Source organism: Carassius auratus, chromosome 32 (assembly GCF_003368295.1).
Source record: "Carassius auratus strain Wakin chromosome 32, ASM336829v1, whole genome shotgun sequence".
Lineage (NCBI taxonomy): Eukaryota > Metazoa > Chordata > Actinopteri > Cypriniformes > Cyprinidae > Carassius > Carassius auratus.
In genome coordinates this window covers 1,702,987-1,723,906 of record NC_039274.1, presented here as the reverse complement: position 1 = coordinate 1,723,906, position 20,920 = coordinate 1,702,987, and the positions used below count along the sequence as shown (strand labels likewise).

General features: G+C 38.4%; 1 protein-coding gene across 5 annotated transcripts in view; it reads right to left on the bottom strand.

Moving 5' to 3' along the window:
• Positions 1–20,920, bottom strand: part of LOC113051302 (calcium/calmodulin-dependent protein kinase type II delta 1 chain) — a 124,386-nt gene that overhangs the window by 57,889 nt on the left and 45,577 nt on the right. For all 5 annotated transcript variants that reach the window (XM_026214914.1, XM_026214917.1, XM_026214913.1 and 2 more), the window contains exons 3-5: positions 12,322–12,381; positions 8,952–9,006; positions 2,029–2,094 (exon numbers count right to left, since the gene is read on the bottom strand). In XM_026214914.1, coding sequence (XP_026070699.1) covers positions 2,029–2,094; positions 8,952–9,006; positions 12,322–12,381 — 181 coding nt within the window. The remainder of the gene's footprint in view (positions 1–2,028; positions 2,095–8,951; positions 9,007–12,321; positions 12,382–20,920) is intronic.

Sequence of the window (20,920 nt, the reverse complement as noted above, 5' to 3'; positions counted from 1 at the left end):
CCTAATATAAGAATAGAGTTGGTCTAATTTTTTTTCCACTGGCCAAATAGTATTCCAGTTGTTTTAAACAATTCAAATCAAAATTAATTTATGGAAGGCCAAACAAAGTAGGTTCACTTTCACAATGAAACACTGAGGAGAGGAAAACTGTTGCATGTTTTAGCAGCCCTGGAATACTACCAGTTTCTAAGCAGCAATATATCAGTCCCGATATCAAATCCCAATGTGCGTGGAAAACTGTGTATGCAATTTCAATGCTATTTTCTGCATATGCAATGTTTATAAATGAGACCCCAGATGTTTTCAAATGATTCCAAACTTATTCATGTCACTGTATGATTTCACATGAAAGGCCAAGAAGAATGGAGGACTAAATAACCACCTAAAAACGTTGATGTTGCTCACACAAGCTTGTATTATTTCAGAAGAACTGGGATATTGAGTCATCTGGACTACATTTATGATACTTTTATGATGCATTTGTGTCCTTTTTTGCAGCTTGAATGCTTCAGTCTTTGTTAATTTTAACTTCACAGAAAAGAACATATAACATGTCTTAATTTCAAATTTTGTGTTGCACTGGAAAAATAAGTCAAATGGGGTTGGAACAGCATATGGGTGTTTAAAGGATGACAATTTCCATTTCTGGGTGAACTATTCTTTTAAAAATACTCATAAACATGTCACAGAAGCACACAAAAAAGCTTAAATAACCCAAAATTAAGAAATAAGCAGCATAGAAAGAATTTTAAGCCAAAAGAGAGAGAAAAACAAACGAACAAAAAACACCTATAGACAGAAATTACAAGTACATATACATTGGAAGACATATTGCAATACAGACACTTTATTAAATTTCTTCTCAATGTTGGTTTTAAAACCTAGAAAACATTTATTTCTTATGCTTAAGCAATATTACAAAATTTGCTCATTCACTTTTTCTGTGAAGTTACAGAGAGGATTGCCCCCACAACTGACTGAGAAAAATTATATTTTGCAGACACAGACTGTGATAAAATATTGTTATTCTGTTTTGTGAACTACAAAATTCGCACTTTACATTTTATAACTGAATGCTATGTTTAGAAATTGTTAAGCTCTTTCCACAGATTACAGTTTGGACTTTATGGTCAGTTTGTAAAAATAAGATAAATTGTGTTTACAATAATGCACTTGCAATGGAAGTCTAGGGCAAGGTTTTCTAGAGTGTTTAAAATCACAAATATAATTGAATATAACTAACTTTTTGTTCTACTCTGCTTGCTATTTGAGCTGTAGGTCTCTTTTTTCAGAGAGTTACTTTGCTAGAAAAAACTGTGAACCGTGTACTGCAATGCAGCCCTTACAAACAAATACAAACCCAAAAAATTGTGAAAATGAGGAAAACATCATGGTTAAAATAACACTAACTACAATTTGGAAAGAACGTTCAGAATTGGCAACATAAATGATAAACAAGACTTTATAAAGAAGCTGGACTATACATGCAGTCTACTAATTAAGGGAAGAGATTCATGTGTGAAGGAAACGCAGAAGTTAGTATTCTGGTGATAGCTCCCTCATTTGGTGGGGGAGGGAATGACAGGTGCAAAAACACCAGGATGCAGTGTCTTGCCCCATAAACTTCCACTGTAAGTCCATTATTGTTTTAAAGATAAAATAAAAAAAAAAACCACCAGAAAGTTATTTTATATGATATTTGACAATGATGCGTATATTATATATATATATAGTAGTGAACATTTGAAGTGGACCAAAAAAAAATAAAGTTGTCCTAAGACAAGAATGCATTTTGGTTTTAGGACAACTTTAATGAAAGTTTTTGATCCATGTCAAATGTTGACTACTGTATATACATATATATATATATATATATATATATATATATATATATATATATATATACACACACACACACGCTTTATATTATAGTTTACTGTGTTGTCTATTTAAAATAATTGAGCTGTCTATTCATGCATTCTAATGAGTGGGTTTTAAAGGGGTTTAAATTTGGATACAAGCACTAACCTGGCGTCGGCTTCACTGTAGTACTCTCTGGCAACGATATCTTCAAACAGCTCCCCTCCTGTGACTCTGAAAAAGTTCACATTCTGAGTCGACATGAAAGACAGTCTAATTGCAGCACCTTTAATAAACTGATTTACATTTTCACCTTGGCATATATATATATATAGTTAAAGAATATAAGTAAAAAAATAAAATAAAGGCTAACCAACCAGAGTGTCTTTTTTTGTGAGTAACAAAAAAATACTGTCCCTGAAGAACTGAAACGTAAATAAAGGAATTATCATCCATATTACAATGTTATTGTTTCGTTGGACTAAACGTGTACCAAGAGATTTCGTTCAGTGAACCCTTACCTTTCTAACTAAACCGGTATTTACAGCTGTGGATGTGTTTATCACTCGTTATTACGACGAATCTGGTATGTACTGCGTTTTTATTCTTAATTTATTCATGTGTACTGCTTACACAAATTTAGCAAATACATTCTTTATAAGGTTTCCATTGAATAACAGTGATCTGTTATTGATGCTTGAGGCTTAGATCTTTATAATGATATGTAGTGGTCAAGATGAAATGTGTGCCGTTTCATTTAATCTATTCATAAATATTGGCAAGTGAAAACAAGGGGAGTTCAGCATGCCCGCGTCAGTTTGCGGGTTAAGAGGTTAAAGAGCTATCTCCTCCATCCCTTGTCACACTCCTGGCATTTCTAGCCCTCTCATTAAAGATGGCCTTCCTGGATGTTTTCATTTTTTCAAGAGTGTGGGGATTCTTCAAGACAGCAGACTCTCACATTGTCCTGAGTACATGACTTGGATATGTGCCCAAGTTTCCCACCACTCCTTTTAGAGATCAGATGGTAACCTTGCAAGCTATCCACCCAAAGTAAGGGGACCCTGGCCTGTCTCTGTTGTGCCCGGTTTGAGCCCTAATCATCTATTAGGAACACACACACACACACACACAGAGAGAGAGAGAGAGAGAGAGAGAGTTTTAGACTGTCTGACCAGCTCTTTGTCTGCTTTCAAGTTCAGAGGAAGGGGAATACTGTGTCCAAACAAAGGATCTCACACTGGATTGTGGATGTGTTCCTTACAGCCTATCAAGCCAGAGGCTTACCATGCCCACTGGGAGTGGGGGCACAATCAACCAAGGGCATTCCTGTTTCTTCAGCTTTAGCAAATGGTGCCTCATTAGTGGACATTTGTTGAGCTAGAGTTTGGGCTACACCTAATACATTTGCCAGATTCTACATTCTGCAATTGGAACCAGTTTCAGCCTAAGTTTTGAGCACTAGCTCTTAAACTTAGGTGGCTGGTAAGGTGTAGAGCTCACATTTAGTGCCTTCCCCTCTCTGAGGTGATAATGTGCACTTATTGAGTCCAGTTTAGTTCCTTTCTAATGAACCTTGGACTACCCTTCCATCACTCAAGCACTGCCTTATGTAGCTGAGTTTAATGGAGGAACTCTCTGTGAGAATCCATTATGAGTATGTATCCCCCAAGTGAACTTGTTGATTGGTGGTCCCTTTGGCAGCCCCATATAAGTCCAGTGTTCTTTATCAGAATAGGTTTCACTGCTTCCCCTAGACAGACATGTGGTCTCTGTAGTGTTCTTTTCCCACTTAGGAAAACAAATTCTTCCCCAAAGTTACAACCAGGACATTTCACCCTCTATTTTTTCTTTATGTTGGAGAGTGAGGTCACAAGTCTTGGAAGTTGAGGTGCATTTGAACGAGACACACTGGGCTTGTCAACATCAGCGCCCCTCATGTACTGGTAACACAGTTCAGCAGCTGTGGCATTTTGGATAGGGACCTCTAGTGTTGGAACTTCAAAGAGTTTTGAAGTGACAAACTGAAAGGGAACGTCTTGGTAATGTATAGTAACCAATGGATATGTTGTGTCCCTTATTCCACAACTCTGAACTGCTTCTGAGTAGGTTTAGATGATTCTCAACACCTCAGAACAAAATGAGTGTCCAAATGCCATGTTGGCCTATTTATACATGCATGCATTTATACAACATTTTGTTCACCAATTTCATTGGCCTTTTCTCAATTATGTCAGAGGTGGCTGGGCTCCCAAGTCCAATGTATGTATGTTCCCCTTTAAGAAAGGGAAGTGTTGTTCTAGTGTGCTCTTCTTTAGCAGAAATAATAAACGTGGCTGCTGAGTTTTCTGGTGCAATCCTGCCTCTGTGTATCTTTGCTAGCACAAAAGCTACATTGGTGACCCCGAGGCAGAACAAATAATTTATTATGTCTACCAATGTTGTAAAATTGAAGCTGCCAGAGTTTTGGGAGCAACAAGCAGTCATGTGGTTCGCTCAAGCTGAAGCTCAGTTCACATTACGGGATATCACCACGGATAACAATAAATATTGTTATGTTTTTGTGGCCCTTGGCAGTTCCACAGCAGTGTGAGTGATCAGCATACCGGAAAATACCCCTGCTCTGGATAAATATTCTACACTGAAGGCATATTTGTTAAACACATTCAGTTTATCAGAGACTAAAAAAGGACACTGTTTAATTTCCCTGCCCGGCCAAAGAGATTCACGTCCATCTGAGTTAATGGATCATATGCTAGGACTCCTTGGGGAGCATAAGCCATGCTTTCTGTTGTTGTTGGTTCACCCAAAAATGAAAATTATGTCATTAATAACTCACCCTAATGTCGTTCCAAACCAGTAAGACATCCATTTATCTTTGGAACACGGCTCGGCATTCATCTTCAGTTCTCTCTTCACAGCAGTTCAGTCAGTGTACTGTTTGAGTGCATGCATTACTCCGGGATATTGATTTGTTTTAACTCAGAGGGAGTGTAAGCCACATTAAAAAAGTTAACAGCTTAAGTCATTTGTGGATTAATGCGTATTGGAGACACAAACCATTTAAAACGATTCAGTTCAATTAGGTGAACTGGTTCAAAAAGATCTGGTTACATCGAATGATTTGTTCGCGAACCGGATATGACAAGCTGCTTTGTTTTGAACTCTCTCACAACAGACATGGAAGAGAAGACTATGCTGAATAAAGTCGTAGTTTTTGCTATTTTTAGACCAAAATGTATTTTCAATGCTTCAAAAAATTCCAACGGACCCTCTGATGTCACATGGACTACTTTGATGATGTTTTTCTTACCTTTCTGGACATGGACAGTATACCGTACACACAGTTTCAATGAAGGGACTGAGAGCTCTCGGACTAAATCTAAAATATCTTAAACTGTGTTCCGAAGATAAATGGAGGTCTTACTGGTTTGGAACGACATGAGGGTGAGTTATTAATGAAATAATTTTCATTTTTGGGTGAACTAACGCTTTAAGGAGTTGTTCTTACAAAAGTTACCAGAACACATTCAAACAGCCTTGGCAAATACTACAGTATACGATTACAGGGGACTGACTCAGTTGGCAGATGAATATCAGGCAGCATTCCATACTGTATGTGTATGGCACCCCCTCTGGGTGAAGGCCAAAAAGTGTCGTCCTCCATGCATGATCAATGAGTCCCACAGCATTCCTACAGTTAGTAGCACTGTAGCAAGTGACACTGCTTATCTGCTGTTTATTACAGACTGGTTATCGGGCCAACCTTTCCTGTGTGATATGGGAGCACAGGTTAGTGTCCTGCCTGCGTCATCATTGGAAAAATGTGAGTGAGGTCGATATGAAAAACTGCTGTTTAATTACTGGGGGCGGTTCCCCTACCATCCAAAGTTGCCATTACAGAGTTTCCAACTCCCCGCACAAACAAAATCACAGTTTTTGGGGATGATAAATGTTTACCACTGTTTTAATCCACTGGAAGCTGCACTCATGCATCCTTTGTACAAGGCCCTCAAAGGGAACAGCAGGAAGAAACAGATTACCTGGTCAGAGGAGTTGACTAAATCATTGGAAGGGCATTGGTAAGTGTTCCTGTAGCTCAGTGGTAGAGCACCGCGTTAGCAGTGCAAAAGGTTGTGGGTTCAATTCCCAGGGAACATATGTACTGATTAAAAAAGTGTATAGCATGAATGCACTGTAAGTCACTTTGGATAAGTGTCTGCTAAAGAGAGTTTGACTCCTAAACCTAAGGGTTGTGGGTTTGAGTCTTGGGCTGGCAATACCACAACTTAGGTGCCCTTGAGCAAGGTACCAAACCCCCAGCTGCTCCCTGGGTGCTGCAGCATAAATGGCTGCCCACTGCTACGGGTGTGTGTCCACTGCAGTGTGTGTGCACTTTGGATGGGTTAAATGCAGAGCACAAATTCTGAGTATGGGTCACCATACTTGGCTGTATGTCATTTTCACTCACTAAATACATAAATGGAAATGGAAGACACTAAACTCAAGCAACCTTGCTTTCTCATCCACTTCCCAATGCTCCTATTGCTTTCACTCCTGATGATGCCTCAGATGGCGCTGTACATGAACAGGGTGTTTGCCAACCCCTTGCATTTTTAGTCAACATTTCCATCCTAAAAAGCAGAAGTAAAGTGCATGGATGCTTATCTTTTCAATTCTGATTTGTTCCACTTCCATATGTGGTACTAAATCCGATCCATGTTTGATGTTTTCAAACACAGTGTGTATGGTCATGTCGGATTTCATGTGACTTTTACATCACTCTAGATCGGTATTCATCATAATTATGCACTGACGGGAGACAGATTTTACATACCCAAAGTTATCAAGACAGTAGCGAATGGTAATCAGTGGAAATATAGTGAGGTGTCAGAACTTAAGTATTACGGTGAAAACTCTACAAGCAAAACATAAGGGCAAGTTTCAAAACTCTGCTTTCTTTTGTCACATCCTTGTGTTTTTTTTTCTTTTTTTCATATTGCCTGTGCATAATTTTGCTGCTTCTGCAGCAGATCACACTGTAAACACATAATCACTTACTTTATATATATATGCATTATATACAGTATATATATATATATATATATATATATATATATATATATATATATATATATATATATATATATATATATATATATATATATAGACAGCACGCTGTGCAAGTGTTGCCAAATCCACATTATTCCTGCAGAATTGGGCTCCTTTTTCCTCTGTAGCCGCGGGATGTTTTTGGAGGATTTTGTTGTCAAAATCTGGAAATTCTGTTTTTATCATTCTTTTGCGCATATGGGTCGGTTAATAACCATGATCCGTTCACACTGGAAATATACTGAAATGATATAGGCCTTATTCAAAACAACATGAACAGCTATGCAAAAAAAAAAAAACTGAATTGAGCACACAGGCTGGCAGTGTGAATGTAGTCTTACAATTCATGTGAATAACTTTATTTGCATGATCATGAGAGCACTGAGTGAGTGTTAATGCGGCTTTCCTCCGCATAGTTGCAAGTAAAAAGTGGCCAATTTAAAGAGGCCATAAAGTCCACCCTTACAAAATTTATGGTGGCAGTATAATGTTTAGAGTAAAAAGTATTTGCACTGACTTGTACCTGGACTTTAAAGCAGACTCAAACCTATTTTTAGTCATCATTCATTCATTATACTTATAAAAATGTATACAGTCATTCATTCACACATGTGGTTTTATGATAATAATGATAATAATAAAAATTATTATAATAATAAAAATTATTATAATCTTAAATATTAGTATTATCATTAAGACAATATATTACTATTGCAATACAACTGCACTGTAAAAGAAATGTAAATGTAAATTAATATCTTTATACAGTATATATCAAGTATAAATGAATTTCTCACTAAGTATATTACTTTAATAGTATATATTATACTTTATAGTATAGTACTTTATAGTAGGCTACAACAGTCTAGGTAATTAATAGGAAACAATGTATAAGCATTCTTGGAATGCCTTGTTGGCCCGTCAAACCAGAGGATACAAACTGTTGTATAAATGCTGTATACTAGTGTTTGTACTTTTGTTGTGACTTTTATTTTGTAGCTCTGTCTTGTTTCTGTTTCGTAAAGCTGAATTTTCAGCATTATTACTCCAGTACAGTGTCACATGATCCTTCAGAAATCATTCTAATTTGAAGAATTGCTGCCTAATTATTATTTGAATAGTTATTCTTAGTACCCTTATGAAAAATAAGTTTATTCAAGTGTGCTATTCATATACTTTCAAACAAAAATTTTTTTTTTTTTTTTTTACAAGCAGATACCCTGTTCTACCCTGACATAGTAGTATACTTAAAGTATCATGTAAAGTTCACTTAAAGAAAACTTATGAGTATACTAGCAGTATAAAAATACTAAACTGGTAGTTTACTGAGACTATACTTCAAAGTATACAAAGTATTTAATTAGTAAACTATCAGTATTATCAATTTAGTTCCAAGGAGTATTGAAACAGTACACTTACAAGTATACTACTAGAACACTGATATTTGTATACTTGCTACATAGTATACTTAAAAATATACTTGTACTTTACTTAAGTATACTTAATCAAATAAACCTGAAGTATACTACTTTTTGGTAAGGGTATTAACAATTGTAAAAAGTTTTTGCTGCTTAATATTTTGTGGAAACTGTTTTTCAGGATTCTTTGATGAATAAAGAACAAAACAAAACAAAATAACATTTATTTGAAATATAATCTTTTGTAACATAATACAAAAGTTTTTACTTTAACTTTCATTTAATTTAATGCTTATTTGCTGAATAAATGTAAAAAAAAAAATCAGAAATGATTTCTGAAGTATATCATACTTGACAGTTTAAGTCATTTAAATGATAAGCCTGTCACTTCGCAATCTTGGCAATGTACTGTCTAACTTTTTATGGCTTTTTCTGATCTGGGTTAAGTCTCATTTATTTGGTCAGTGGAGGAGCTCTCATTAACAATCACACTCATTTAACATGAGACCTGGAGAAGTGACCTCATACAGACAGAGAAACACAGAGCAAAAAATCACTCACAAATCAAAGACGAGGTAGTGAACACCCTCCTCTGATATGCTGTCATGGAGCCTCACTGTCGAGAAAACAGAGAGAGATTGATTAGATTGTATGGAGCAGCTCACCTTCAAACTCGTTAGAATGAGGGAGTGAGATTTTCACAGACTCGTTTACTCCACAAAGCAGAATTATGAATTATTCCTACTTCTGCTTCCTTTCATTGTCAAAGATGAATAAAGGGCAGATCCATTGCTGAAATGTTATTAATTCTTAATTCTTAATTCTATACCATCTTAATATGCAGATACTTCTAAACGGCACTTTTAAGTGATTTCCTTAACAAGTGAAAATGTTGTGGTGGTATCAACATGTTTGTGCATACTGACATAACAACAACGAGTCAACCAAATATGCTACACATTCTTACATTAAAAGATGGATCCATGTAGGACCAGAGCATGTGAGTGAAGCGGGAAGTGGACTGGTAATAATTCCTTATGAAGATTCTTCTCCGCTAGCTCAATACGCTCAGCGTCACTCGCTCAACCCAGTTCATAATCCAAGCATCCAAGTGCATTTTATCTTGTGTGTGCTTTTCTCAGGCTTTATAATCCAGGTTTACTTTGTAAAGATCTACGTACATTTCATCTTGTGTGTGCGTCTGTGTTTTAATGAGCCTGTTTTGAATGTTCTATTGCACAACAACGGCAGCTATTTTCACGGAAATAAAGTGAATGAAAATCACATACACTTTTTTTAGCTTTTGCATCTGAGTTATGTTTGCTAAAGTCAGATTAATATATTATTATCAGCATGCGTAATTTTAGACAATTATTCAAGAATTTCAGTACAAACAGTAAACAATTAGGCCTACTAGATAAATTTGATGTCGGCGCGGTACCCAGGCTTGTTTGGGTGGTTAGAGCGACTGAGCGGAGCGCACGTCCATAGAGCGGAAGACATAGCGGAGCGTCACTCCGCTCTGCTTCGCTCACACTGTTTAGGTATGTAGAATTCAGACCTTTGAACATCAGTATTGAACACAGCAAAATAAAATTGTGGAAATCTTCTAATGAAACTGAAGAGATCATGACAGCTACTGATTAAAGTAAGTAGAGGGAATTCCCAATAAACTATACCAAAGGAATAGAAATATGAATGGACTACATGGGGGGAAAGAGGCAGGGAGAACCCCCTCTGTATAAATATCTTCTCTCATCTATGATACAGTTGGTTGCTCGAACCTGTTGCCATAGTAACAAAAAGAGAATTGCTTTCCAGCTGATGGTTGCTTTGGAGAGGAGAAATCACTCTGCTAGTTTAAGAAAGCCACTGGGTTTCACCCCACTTTTTTTTTCTTCCATATATGTAAATGGGAATAACTTGAAGTGAAAATACACTGAATGGACTGAACTTTAAAGTTCCAAAATGACTGAAACTTATGGATTTTAAATAATCCTCTTTTATTATTGTTATTATTATTATATCTCCTTATTTTGTGTGTGTATAGGGGTATTATTGGGAAAGTAACCCCTATTAAAAATTACTGTATAAGAAAGCCACTGGGTGATAGATAGATCAATGGCTTAGTGTTGTTCTCATGCAAGAAGATGAGCATATGGGGGTGGGAATGTGATACAAACATTTGCAGCTTATCTGTAGCTTTGTGTTATAGCCGTAATTACTGCTAAAATTCACCCACGCTTGTAATCTTGCAGCTGGCTAGGAGGTCGGTGAGTGTGGGCAGAAAAGTATGGCCATTTTTAGCTGTTACCACCTTAACAGCTAGAGGTCAGATTTGCGTGATCTAATTACAATGAATCACACAGCACTGGGAAATCCATGAATGTGAGCACTATGAAAGAAATGTAATTGTTGTAATGTAGATATTTAGTAGTTTATGCATGGAACTTAAAACAGACTAAGTGACCCAACACCGTGTCCAAACGAGTGAAATTCTATAGTCAATACTCTTGCAATGCAATGTTGCGATGTTGTATCTGAGTTTAAATTAGGTTTTCTCCAAACTAGCTACAAGTGATTAGGGATGGGTCAAGATTTTTGAATATTCGATTAGTTGATTTAATCATAGAATATTGAATAAGTTATGCGATTATTGTCTTAAAAAATCTCCCCATGTTTTCCGTGTTGATGCAGTGGTGATGTAAGCGGAGGGTGGCGCTGCCAATAAAGCACCTAAAAGCTGTCAAAGACAACAGAAGAACACATTGTCTCACGCGCAAACTGTAGACTTGTGTGGCATAAGAAGGACAATGTCAAAGTTCTGTACATACCACTGTGTGTCTGGGTTATGTGGCTGAATCCGCATTCAGAAAGTCGCGGAAAACAAATAACATGGTTATTAAATGGACATGGTTAGCCACTTGCTAATGGTAGCTTGTTACATTACAGTGCATAACATTTCACTTACCACAAAAAAAGAGTAAAGACAGATGACTGATAGGATGATGGCGAATGATTTGCAGATCCTGAGCACCACTGACAAATATCTAATAATTTAAAATTTGTGTTAAGTTCTGCCGAGTTCTACTCTGTATGTGTGACTGCAAATCGTGAAAGTGAAAGTAAAAAAAAAAAGAAGGCTGCATTCAAAAGCGATTTAAATGCCCCAAATATTAATTACAGTATAATGTCCTAGCCTTTTGAGAAGTTCATTTATGCTAATCAACGGACTCTTATGTTTATAAGTTCCATCATTCGGTTGTGTTTATTATATTAATATGTTTCAGCAAGTTACAATAACTATATGGCTTGAGTTAAGGTAGACTATCTTCTGAATTAAACAGTTAATCATACAGATTGATAGTGTGCAACTCGTCTCTCTCCCTCTCTCTCAGTTTATGGGTGTTTGTTCATGCATGTAGGGGAGGGGGAGATTTTAGAATAATAATCGAATAATACCCTGCGATTTCCGAATATAATTTTTGCTTGGAATGCCCATCCCTACAAGTGATATTTTATTTGGTTGCTTCACCATGACTGGGCAGCCTTGCCGGCCAAGGAAATGCACGGGGGTGCAAGCTACATGGTCTGAGCCACTGCCGCTTTGCCCTCATTGGCTTCCCCAGGCTTTCAATTCATGCTAAAAGTATCTGTAATCACTCTTCTGCCCTGGATCCACACTGGGGTTTCCATTTCTCACTCGCACCCCAGTCACACTCACCAAACAGCTATATAATTTTTGCTTTCACTGAGGACAGAATTATTACAGTGAAGCTTGAACAGAGTCATGTCACATTTGGTTTGAATACTTACTATATTTTAAGTGCTGTACATAAAACAGCTCATAAAACAGTGGCAGTTGTAGTGCTGTAAGGCCATGACAAGTGAACCTTCACTGGATAATGTGAGTGTGTGTGGCTGTACTTACCAATGTTGGCATGCTTGAGTAGACGACAAATTCGGGCCTCTCTTTCCAGTTTTTGGTGATCTAAAAAAAAAAAAACAACATGTTTGTGTTTGTTCAATTTATTCTGCCATTCCGAAAGCATTTGACTGTTTAACTTATCTTTGGATAAAATTATCTGCTGAATGACAGCATAAATGTAATGAAAGTGTAAATGTTTTTAGCAATAGAAATAAAGTGAATATCATAGGACAGATATGTATGATCTGAACTCTGCTCTACTGGTTTAAATTATGAAAACCAACTCACACTGACAGATGACAAGAAATTACACAATAAATCACTATTGTAAAATGGAGATATGTCATTTGAAAGTGCAGAAGTTCTGCATGTGAAAACTCATATCAATACTATGGACCTTTTTAAAATCATGTGCTTGTGTATACAGTATGTGTGTCTAATACAAATGTGCAAGACACAGCTAAAGTTGGATTATGGTTCAGACTGGGTCAATGGGACCAGTGGCCTGGGGCCTGTGATTGCCAGGGGCCTTGAGCCGAGAGCCCAGTAACCTGACAAACCGGAATCAATACTCTGCACTTGTAATTGATGTAGACAAAGAGTACCGTATTTTCCGCACTATAAGGCGCATTTAAAAGCCTTTAATTTTCTAAAAAAACGACAGTGCGCCTTATAATCTGGAGTGCCTTATATATGGATCAAGGTGCTCTGTCAAAATGTTGACATTCCCTTTAGCACAGCTTTATCTAGTGGATGCATAACGAAACCCTAGTCAAACGTTTGACTGCAGTATCTTCTATTCTATGCGCCTTATAATCCGGTGCGCCCTATATATGAAAACAGTTCTAAAATAGGCCATTCATTGAAGGTGCGCCTTATAATCCAGTGCACCTTATAGTGTGGAAAATATGCTATTTCATTGCTTGCCAGTATAATAATAATAATAATACGGAAGTCACTTTTTTTAATAACTCTTTATTCAGTCTGCCTTACCAACATGAATCTTGGCCAAACAGTATAAAATAAGCCTATTTATTTAACCATAACACTGGCAACAATTCTCACTTAGAAGGCACACACTGTCCCTCATAACACACTGACCTAAAAACACTAAAAACAGAGACCATTACATAGCTAAATGACCTTTTATCTTTGCAGTTAAAATTATTTTCACATAAATTAATCATTATGGAATATGAATAACACCATTCCAAGTGATTGACTTTTCTGAAGCATATGTAACAAGAATAAGAGTTTATCCTGCACTGAATTTTTTTTGGCACCCATCAAAATAAATAAATAACAAATCATGTGCAGTGATGAAGCTTTATCTGTTGATACAAATCATTTGTGATGTCATAACATTTTATATTTACATTTTAAGTTTATACACCACAACTTTACAGTAGCATTTTTTGTTGTTGCCATTGTACTTCCCACTGTTTTAGTGGGAGGTAGGAAAATCTGACAGAAAACCGGGGTTAGCAGTCATTGCGTCCATGGCGTGCACTGCCTCTGACGTCCGATTTGTGACTAGGCCTCAGTGTGGTCGATTCAAAATAGATTCTCAAAAACCAAGAATCTAATTTTTTTCAACATTTATTTATGCAAACTTTGAACGTAAGATTAACGTTAATCTAATTACAAGTCACCCTCTTATTTGCCTTGTGCGATGTTACCAAGGAGCGAGAGGCGAACCTGTCATTCATTCATTCAGTGCTTAAAATGGCGGTTTCAGGTGGTTTGTCGACGTTGATGCCACCTTCACATAAAAAGTTAGAGGTATGGAAGCATTTTAGATTTCGTAAGCAAGATGATAGTGTTGTGGACAAGAAAAAAGCATGTTCATCTTTCATCAAAATTGTATTGTATTTATTTAACATAATTGTATGCATTTGAAAATAAGAGATGGGTTCTGTTTTAATGTACCCAAGTGTACCTAAAATAAAAGAGTTTAATATACAGGTTTGTGGCTCTTAATTTCTTTTTATTAATTACACAAATTGTAAACTTATGTTCACTTTTATTTTTCATAGATATAGTATTTGTTTTAAATCTATATTCATTGAGTTGAATCGAGATGCTTAATTTTAATAAAGTGATAAAGACTTAAGTAAAAGCCTGTCATACTTTATTATGGATATAAAAAATATTTGTAACATTGACAAAATGGGTCCACTGAAGTGCCTTGAAATGCAAAATTTTATGGTGTATGCTTCAGCTGCCTAATCATTTTCACACCGTAATACATGCCATAAAATAAATATAACATGAAAATTTGTATATTAAATACAAAAAAAAACGTAATGGAAATCACATTTCTCAGGAATACTTCCAGAAAACATTGTCAGTGAACACAATCCACCATGTCATTCGCCGTTGCCGGCTAAATCTCTATAGGTCAAAAAAGAAGCCATATCTAAACATGATCAGGAAGCACAGGCGTTTTCTCTGGGCCAAGGCTCATTTAAAATGTACTGTAGCAAATTGGAAAACTGTTCTGTGGTCAGATGAATCAAAATTTGAAATTCTTCTTGGAAAACTGGGATGCCATGTCACCCGGACTAAAGAGGACAAGGACAACCCCAGTTGTTATCAGCGCTCCATTCAGAAGCTTGCAACTCTGATGGTATGGGGTTGCATGGGCAGCTTACACATCTGGAAAGGTACCATCAATACTGAAAGGTATATCCAAATTCTAGAACAACATATGCTCCCATCCAGATGTCGTCTCTTTCAGGGAAGACCTTGCATTTCCCAGCATGACAATAACAGACCACATACTGCATCAATTACAACATCATGGCTGCATAGAAGAAGGATCCGGGTACTGAAATGGCCAGCCTGCAGTCCAGATCTTTCACCCATTGAAAACATTTGGCACATCATAAAGAGGAAGATGCGACAAAGACCTAAGACAGTTGAACAACTAGAAGCCTGTATTAGACAAGAATGGGACAACATTCCTATTCCTAAACTTGAGCAACTTGTCTCCTTAGTTCCCAGACGTTTACAGGCTGTTATAAAAAGAAGAGGGGATGCCACACAGTGGTAAACATGACTTTTTCCCAAAGAAGAGATTTCGCAGAGAGAAATGCCTGCTGGCACTCATCAGTCCAACTGAAACAAACTTTAGGAGTACACAGTTGAGTTAAAGGGGCAACAACACTTGAGAATTTTTTGCAAAAAACACCAGTAGTATCCAAGCATCCCCAGGAATCTACGCAGCTCTCTCCTCATAGTACTTTAAGTACTGGATAGCTAAGGACAGAGGCCACTTTTCCATCCAATGGCCATACCTGACCAATCCACCTGCTTCCCTAAATATGTCACAGAAGCCTTAACAAATTCACATTTCTTGAGGTTTAATGCTAAGAAAGCAGCTGTTAAACGTAGAAACACTTCATATAAGGTCAACAGGTGTTCATCTCATGTAGACGAATAAATGACTACATCATCCAAATAAATATTACAATTAGGAACCCCGCCTAAGACTGTTGACATGTAACATAGAAACATTTCGGGTGCATCTTACAGGCCGAATGCCATTCGCATATATTGCAGGAAAGCGTCAGGAGTTAAAAACTCGGAGACCTCAGAAGCACGTTCAGTTAGAGGCACCTCCCAATAGCCTAATACACAGTAACGGAAAAGTATCAGCCACAGTGACAGAATTGACCTTCTTAAAGCCAGTACAAAAGTGAAAAGACCCATCAGCCTTTGGTACCAGAATGCACGGCGAGTTCCATGGACTATGGCTCGGAAAAGCGAAACCATTCTGTAATAAAAATCCAACTTAGTTCTTGATCGCTTCTCTCTTACCTATTGGAAAATAATAAGCATGTTGCTTGAGTGGTAATGCACTGCTGACCTCGATGTCATGCTGAATGATATTAGTACCAGGAGGAACGTCATTGAATAAACTCAGAAAACTGTCTATCAGCTTCATTATGTCTCCTCGCTGTTTGATCATTAAATAGAAGAGCTGAGAGGAAAGCAAAGATAAAACTTCTGTGTGTTCAAAACATCCTTCTTTTAAAACTTCCATAGGTACATTCAACCCATTGTCCTCCGTTTCGGTAGGCAAGGTATAAGTTAGCAATGAAACACATTCAGTGGTTAACTCAGTCACCGGTTCACATGCCAAACGGTGTTCCCTTTTGGTTCAAAACAACATAAATATGGTTTCAACATATTGACGTGACATAAGCGAGTTTTTCGCCTCTGCTCTGGAGTGTATAAGATGTAATCAGTTTCACTCAACTTACTTACGATCACATAGGGGCCGGAAAAAAGCACAGAGAGAGTGGACCCAGGAATGGGAAGCATCACTAAAACTTTCTCTTGTGGCAGAAAATTAAGCGCAACTGCCTTTCGATCAAAGTGTTTCGATCATTTTGATACAAAATGAAGGACGTTAGTCTTCGCGAAAGAAACCTGTACAGAGGAATTCCTCCTTTAACATCTTTAAAGGTCCACGGACATTATGCCCGAACACGAGCTCTGAAAGGCTAAACCCAAGCGAGTCCTGTCGCACCTCACGCACTGCAAATAAGACTAATGGAACTCCATCATCCCACTCATTCCCAGTCTCTATAGAATACTTGCGCAGCACAGATTTTAATGTTTGATGCCTGTTAACTTCATGTGCGAGTGAATGTATTATCGCGAGAGTCTGCGTGACCGGAAGGGAGACTGTTTTTCCTGTGTATAGGTTTTGGCGTGTTTTGTGAGAACGGAAAATAAAGATAACCTTGTGCTGAACTACATCGTGTCTGTGGATATTTCATGGTAGCAGAGGATGGTTTCCAACTATAGAGTACCGCCTAAGTTTGACGAAGCCAGACCATACGAGTGCTGGAAAAATGAAATTAGTTTTTGGAAACTTGTTACAGATTTGGACAAGAAAAAGCAGGCAATCGCGGTGGTGATTGGGCTCGAGGGGCGAGCCAGAGAGACCGCTTTGGAAATACTCGCGAGCGATCTGAACAAAGACGACGGTATGAAAACCTTGCTAGATAAACTGGACTCCGTATTCTTGAGGGAAGAAAAAGACAGCACTTATGAAGTGTACTCTCATTTCGACTCGATTTCCAAAGACAGCGCGGTGTCCATGGCAGACTACATCATAGACTTTGAGCAGAGATACAACCGCATGAAGAAGTACAACATGACCCTGCCTGACGCGGTGTTAGCGTTTAAACTCCTGGACACGGCTTGTCTTGAAGAGAAGAGTAGGCAGCTAGCACTTACAGCGTGCACGGATTTAACATTCGCATCCATGAAGTCAGCGTTAAAACGGATTTTCGGAGGAAAAACCAGTGGAGCAAGCGGAGGCAGCGGGACTCAAGATGCGGCGTTTTTCACGGAGCAGAGGCCACCGTGTAAATTCAGACTGAACAACAGCCAGTCACAGAGCAGACAGTGGCAGCCACAGCAAGGTACAAACCCACTCGACAAATATGGTAAGCGAACAAAATGCGTAATTTGTCAGAGCACGTACCATTGGGTCAAAGACTGTCCTCATCGGAGAAATGAAGTAAAGCCAGCAGAAGATGAAAATGTCGAAGAGTGTAACATTACACTGTTTACAAAAGTCATGACGGACTCTGAGATCTTCCTAACTGAATCACTGGGATCAGCTATCATTGATACAGCATGCACATGTACTGTTTGTGGTGAAAAGTGGCTGGATAGTTACATGAAAGACCTGAGCCAAAGCCAAATAGAGAAACGGATGCAAACAGAATCTTCAAGCTGCAGACCTTTCAGATTTGGTGATGGTCAGGTGGTACACTCCAATAGAAAGGTAAAGCTTCCCGCTAAGATCGGACCAACAAAATGTCACATTGAAACGGAAGTTGTTCCTGTTGATATTCCCTTACTGCTGAGCAAAATGGCTCTAAAGAGAGCATGAACTGTTTTAGACATGGAGAATGAAAAAGTTGTCATGTTCAAGCAACCAGTGCCTCTTGAGCTCACTAGTTCGGGACACTATTGTGTTGACATTAGAGATGGTAATACTGAAGCGGACACCAATGAAAGTGAAGTCCTTGTCGTCACAGCAGAGATGTCTACAAAAGAGAAGCATAAAGTTCTCCTGAAGCTTCACAAGCAGTTTGGCCACGCCTCTGCAGACCGGCTGCAGAGGCTCATCCTCAGCTCTGGAAATACTGACAAAGACTGTCCAGTTATTCTGCAAGAGATCATCCGTGACTGTGAGGTATGTCAAAGATATAGCAGGACCAAGCCCAGGCCTGCTGTTTGTTTGCCTTTAGCCTCAGAGTACAATGAGACGGTGGCAATGGATTTACATGAGCTGGAACCTGGCATATGGTACCTCCACATCATCGACCATTTTACACGCTTCAGCGCTGGAAACATTGTGAGAACAAAGAAAGCCTCGGAGATTGTCAACTCTTTCATTCACTCATGGATAAGTGTTCATGGTGCCCCAAAGCGGATATACACTGACAACGGTGGCGAGTTCAACAATGAGGAGATAAGAGAGATGGCAGAAAAATTCAACATTGAGATGAAGACTACAGCGGCATACAGTCCTTGGAGCAGCGGGCTGCTGGAGAGACACAACATGACACTGACTGAGATCCTCCTGAAGGTGAAAAAGGAAAATGGGTGTGGCTGGCAGATTGCTCTAGACTGGGCTCTAATGGCCAAAAAACAGTATGATCAATGTGCATGGTTATAGTTCACATAAGCTTGTGTTTGGTCACAGTCCTAATCTTCCCTCCGTTTTGGTTAATAAACTGCCTGCTCTAGAAGGCACTTCTATGAGTACTAGAGTAGGACAGCACATAGCAGCGTTGCATGCTTCCAGAAGAGCATTCCCAGAGGTGGAATGCTCAGAAAGAATAAGAAGAGCTTTACGAAAGCAGCTCAGGCCTACAGATGAAAAGTATGAGACAGGAGACCGAGTGTACTACAAACGAGCAGACAGTACAGAGTGGAAAGGCCCTGCTGTAGTTATCGGTCAAGATGGCTCTGTAGTGTTTGTCAGACATGGTGGGATCCTTGTCAGAGTACACCAGTCCAGGCTGAATAAAGTTAATGCACATGATGAGGATACACCTGTACTACCTGATATCCTTGAATATAGTAAAGAAAAAGAAAACGTAATACACTGATGTGTCAGAGAATTCAGATGATGAAATGAGTGTTAACAGAGAAGTGCAAATCCCTGAAAACACAGAAACAGATGATAGAGAAGATGTGAGACAAACTAATGAGACAGAGAGTGATGCTACTAATACAGTGGGTTCAACTGGTGTCAAACTGGTCAGACAGTGACATTTACAAACAGAGATGATGGTACTAAACACACTGCCAGAGTTTTAGGCAGAGCAGGGAAAGCAAAAGGGCAATATAGAAACTGGAACAATGTGCAGTATCTTGAACCAAAAGGCAGCGAGGGTAAAAAGGAAGCTTTAGACATGTCACATGTTGATGATCTTCTCACTGAATGTGAGAACACCGATGGTGATGTACTTATTACCAAAGACATCTCTTTTGATGCTGCTAAACAGCAAGAGATTGAAAACTGGCAAAATAATAATGTGTATGAAGAAGTCACAGACAAGGGTCAGAAATGTATCTCTACTAGATGGGTCTGTACGTTGAAGGAAACTTCTAATGGTATTGTTCCCAAAGCCCGCCTTGTGGCGAGAGGTTTTGAAGATTTCAATATTCATGAATTACAAAAAGATTCTCCCACATGTGCATCAGAGTCACTCAGGCTGCTGTTAGCTGTTATTTGTCAAAACAAATGGCAAGTGAATTCTATGGATATTAAGTCTGCTTTTTTGCAGGGAATGGAACTCTCAAGAGACATTTACATTGGTCCCCCACCAGAAGCGGGCGTGGACAATGTGTTGTGGAAAAACTAAAGAAATGTGTGTATGGACTTGCAGATGCTTCTCTCTACTGGTACAACAAGGTCAAAGAACTAATGCTGAACAGTGGTGGTAAAATGTCACGGGTTGATCCTGCAGTGTTTTATTGGCAGAATGAGCAGTCTGAGGTGACAGGAGTACTGGCATGCCATGTGGATGATTTTTTTTGGGCAGGTTCAGAGCATTTTGTGACTAATGTCATCCCTGTACTTAAATCTGCATTTCACATGGGTCGTGAAGAGCATGAGAGTTTTTCATATGTGGGGATGAACATTGCTACTGTGGGTGGTGTAGTGCAGGTGCATCAGCACAGTTATATTGAAAACCTACAACCAGTTCACTTACAAGCAACACGTGCTGAACAGAGAGAGGCTCCACTAAACGAGAAAGAAAGAGAACAACTCAGATCCAAAATAGGACAGGTTCTGTGGGTTGCTAAACAAACAAGACCAGATGTTATGTTTGACACATGTAGCCTAGCATCCAACATTAAGAATGCTACTGTTCAGTCCATGCATGAAGTGAACAGAGTGATCCGTAAACTTTAGTCAGAGAAGGAAACACTTAAGTTTCAATACTTGGGCAACAGTGATGATTTGAGTTTGGTCGTTTTCAGTAATGCTTCACTGGGTAATCTTCCAGATGGAGGCACACAGGGTGGGGCTCTAATTGCTCTCATGGAAAAAACAGGA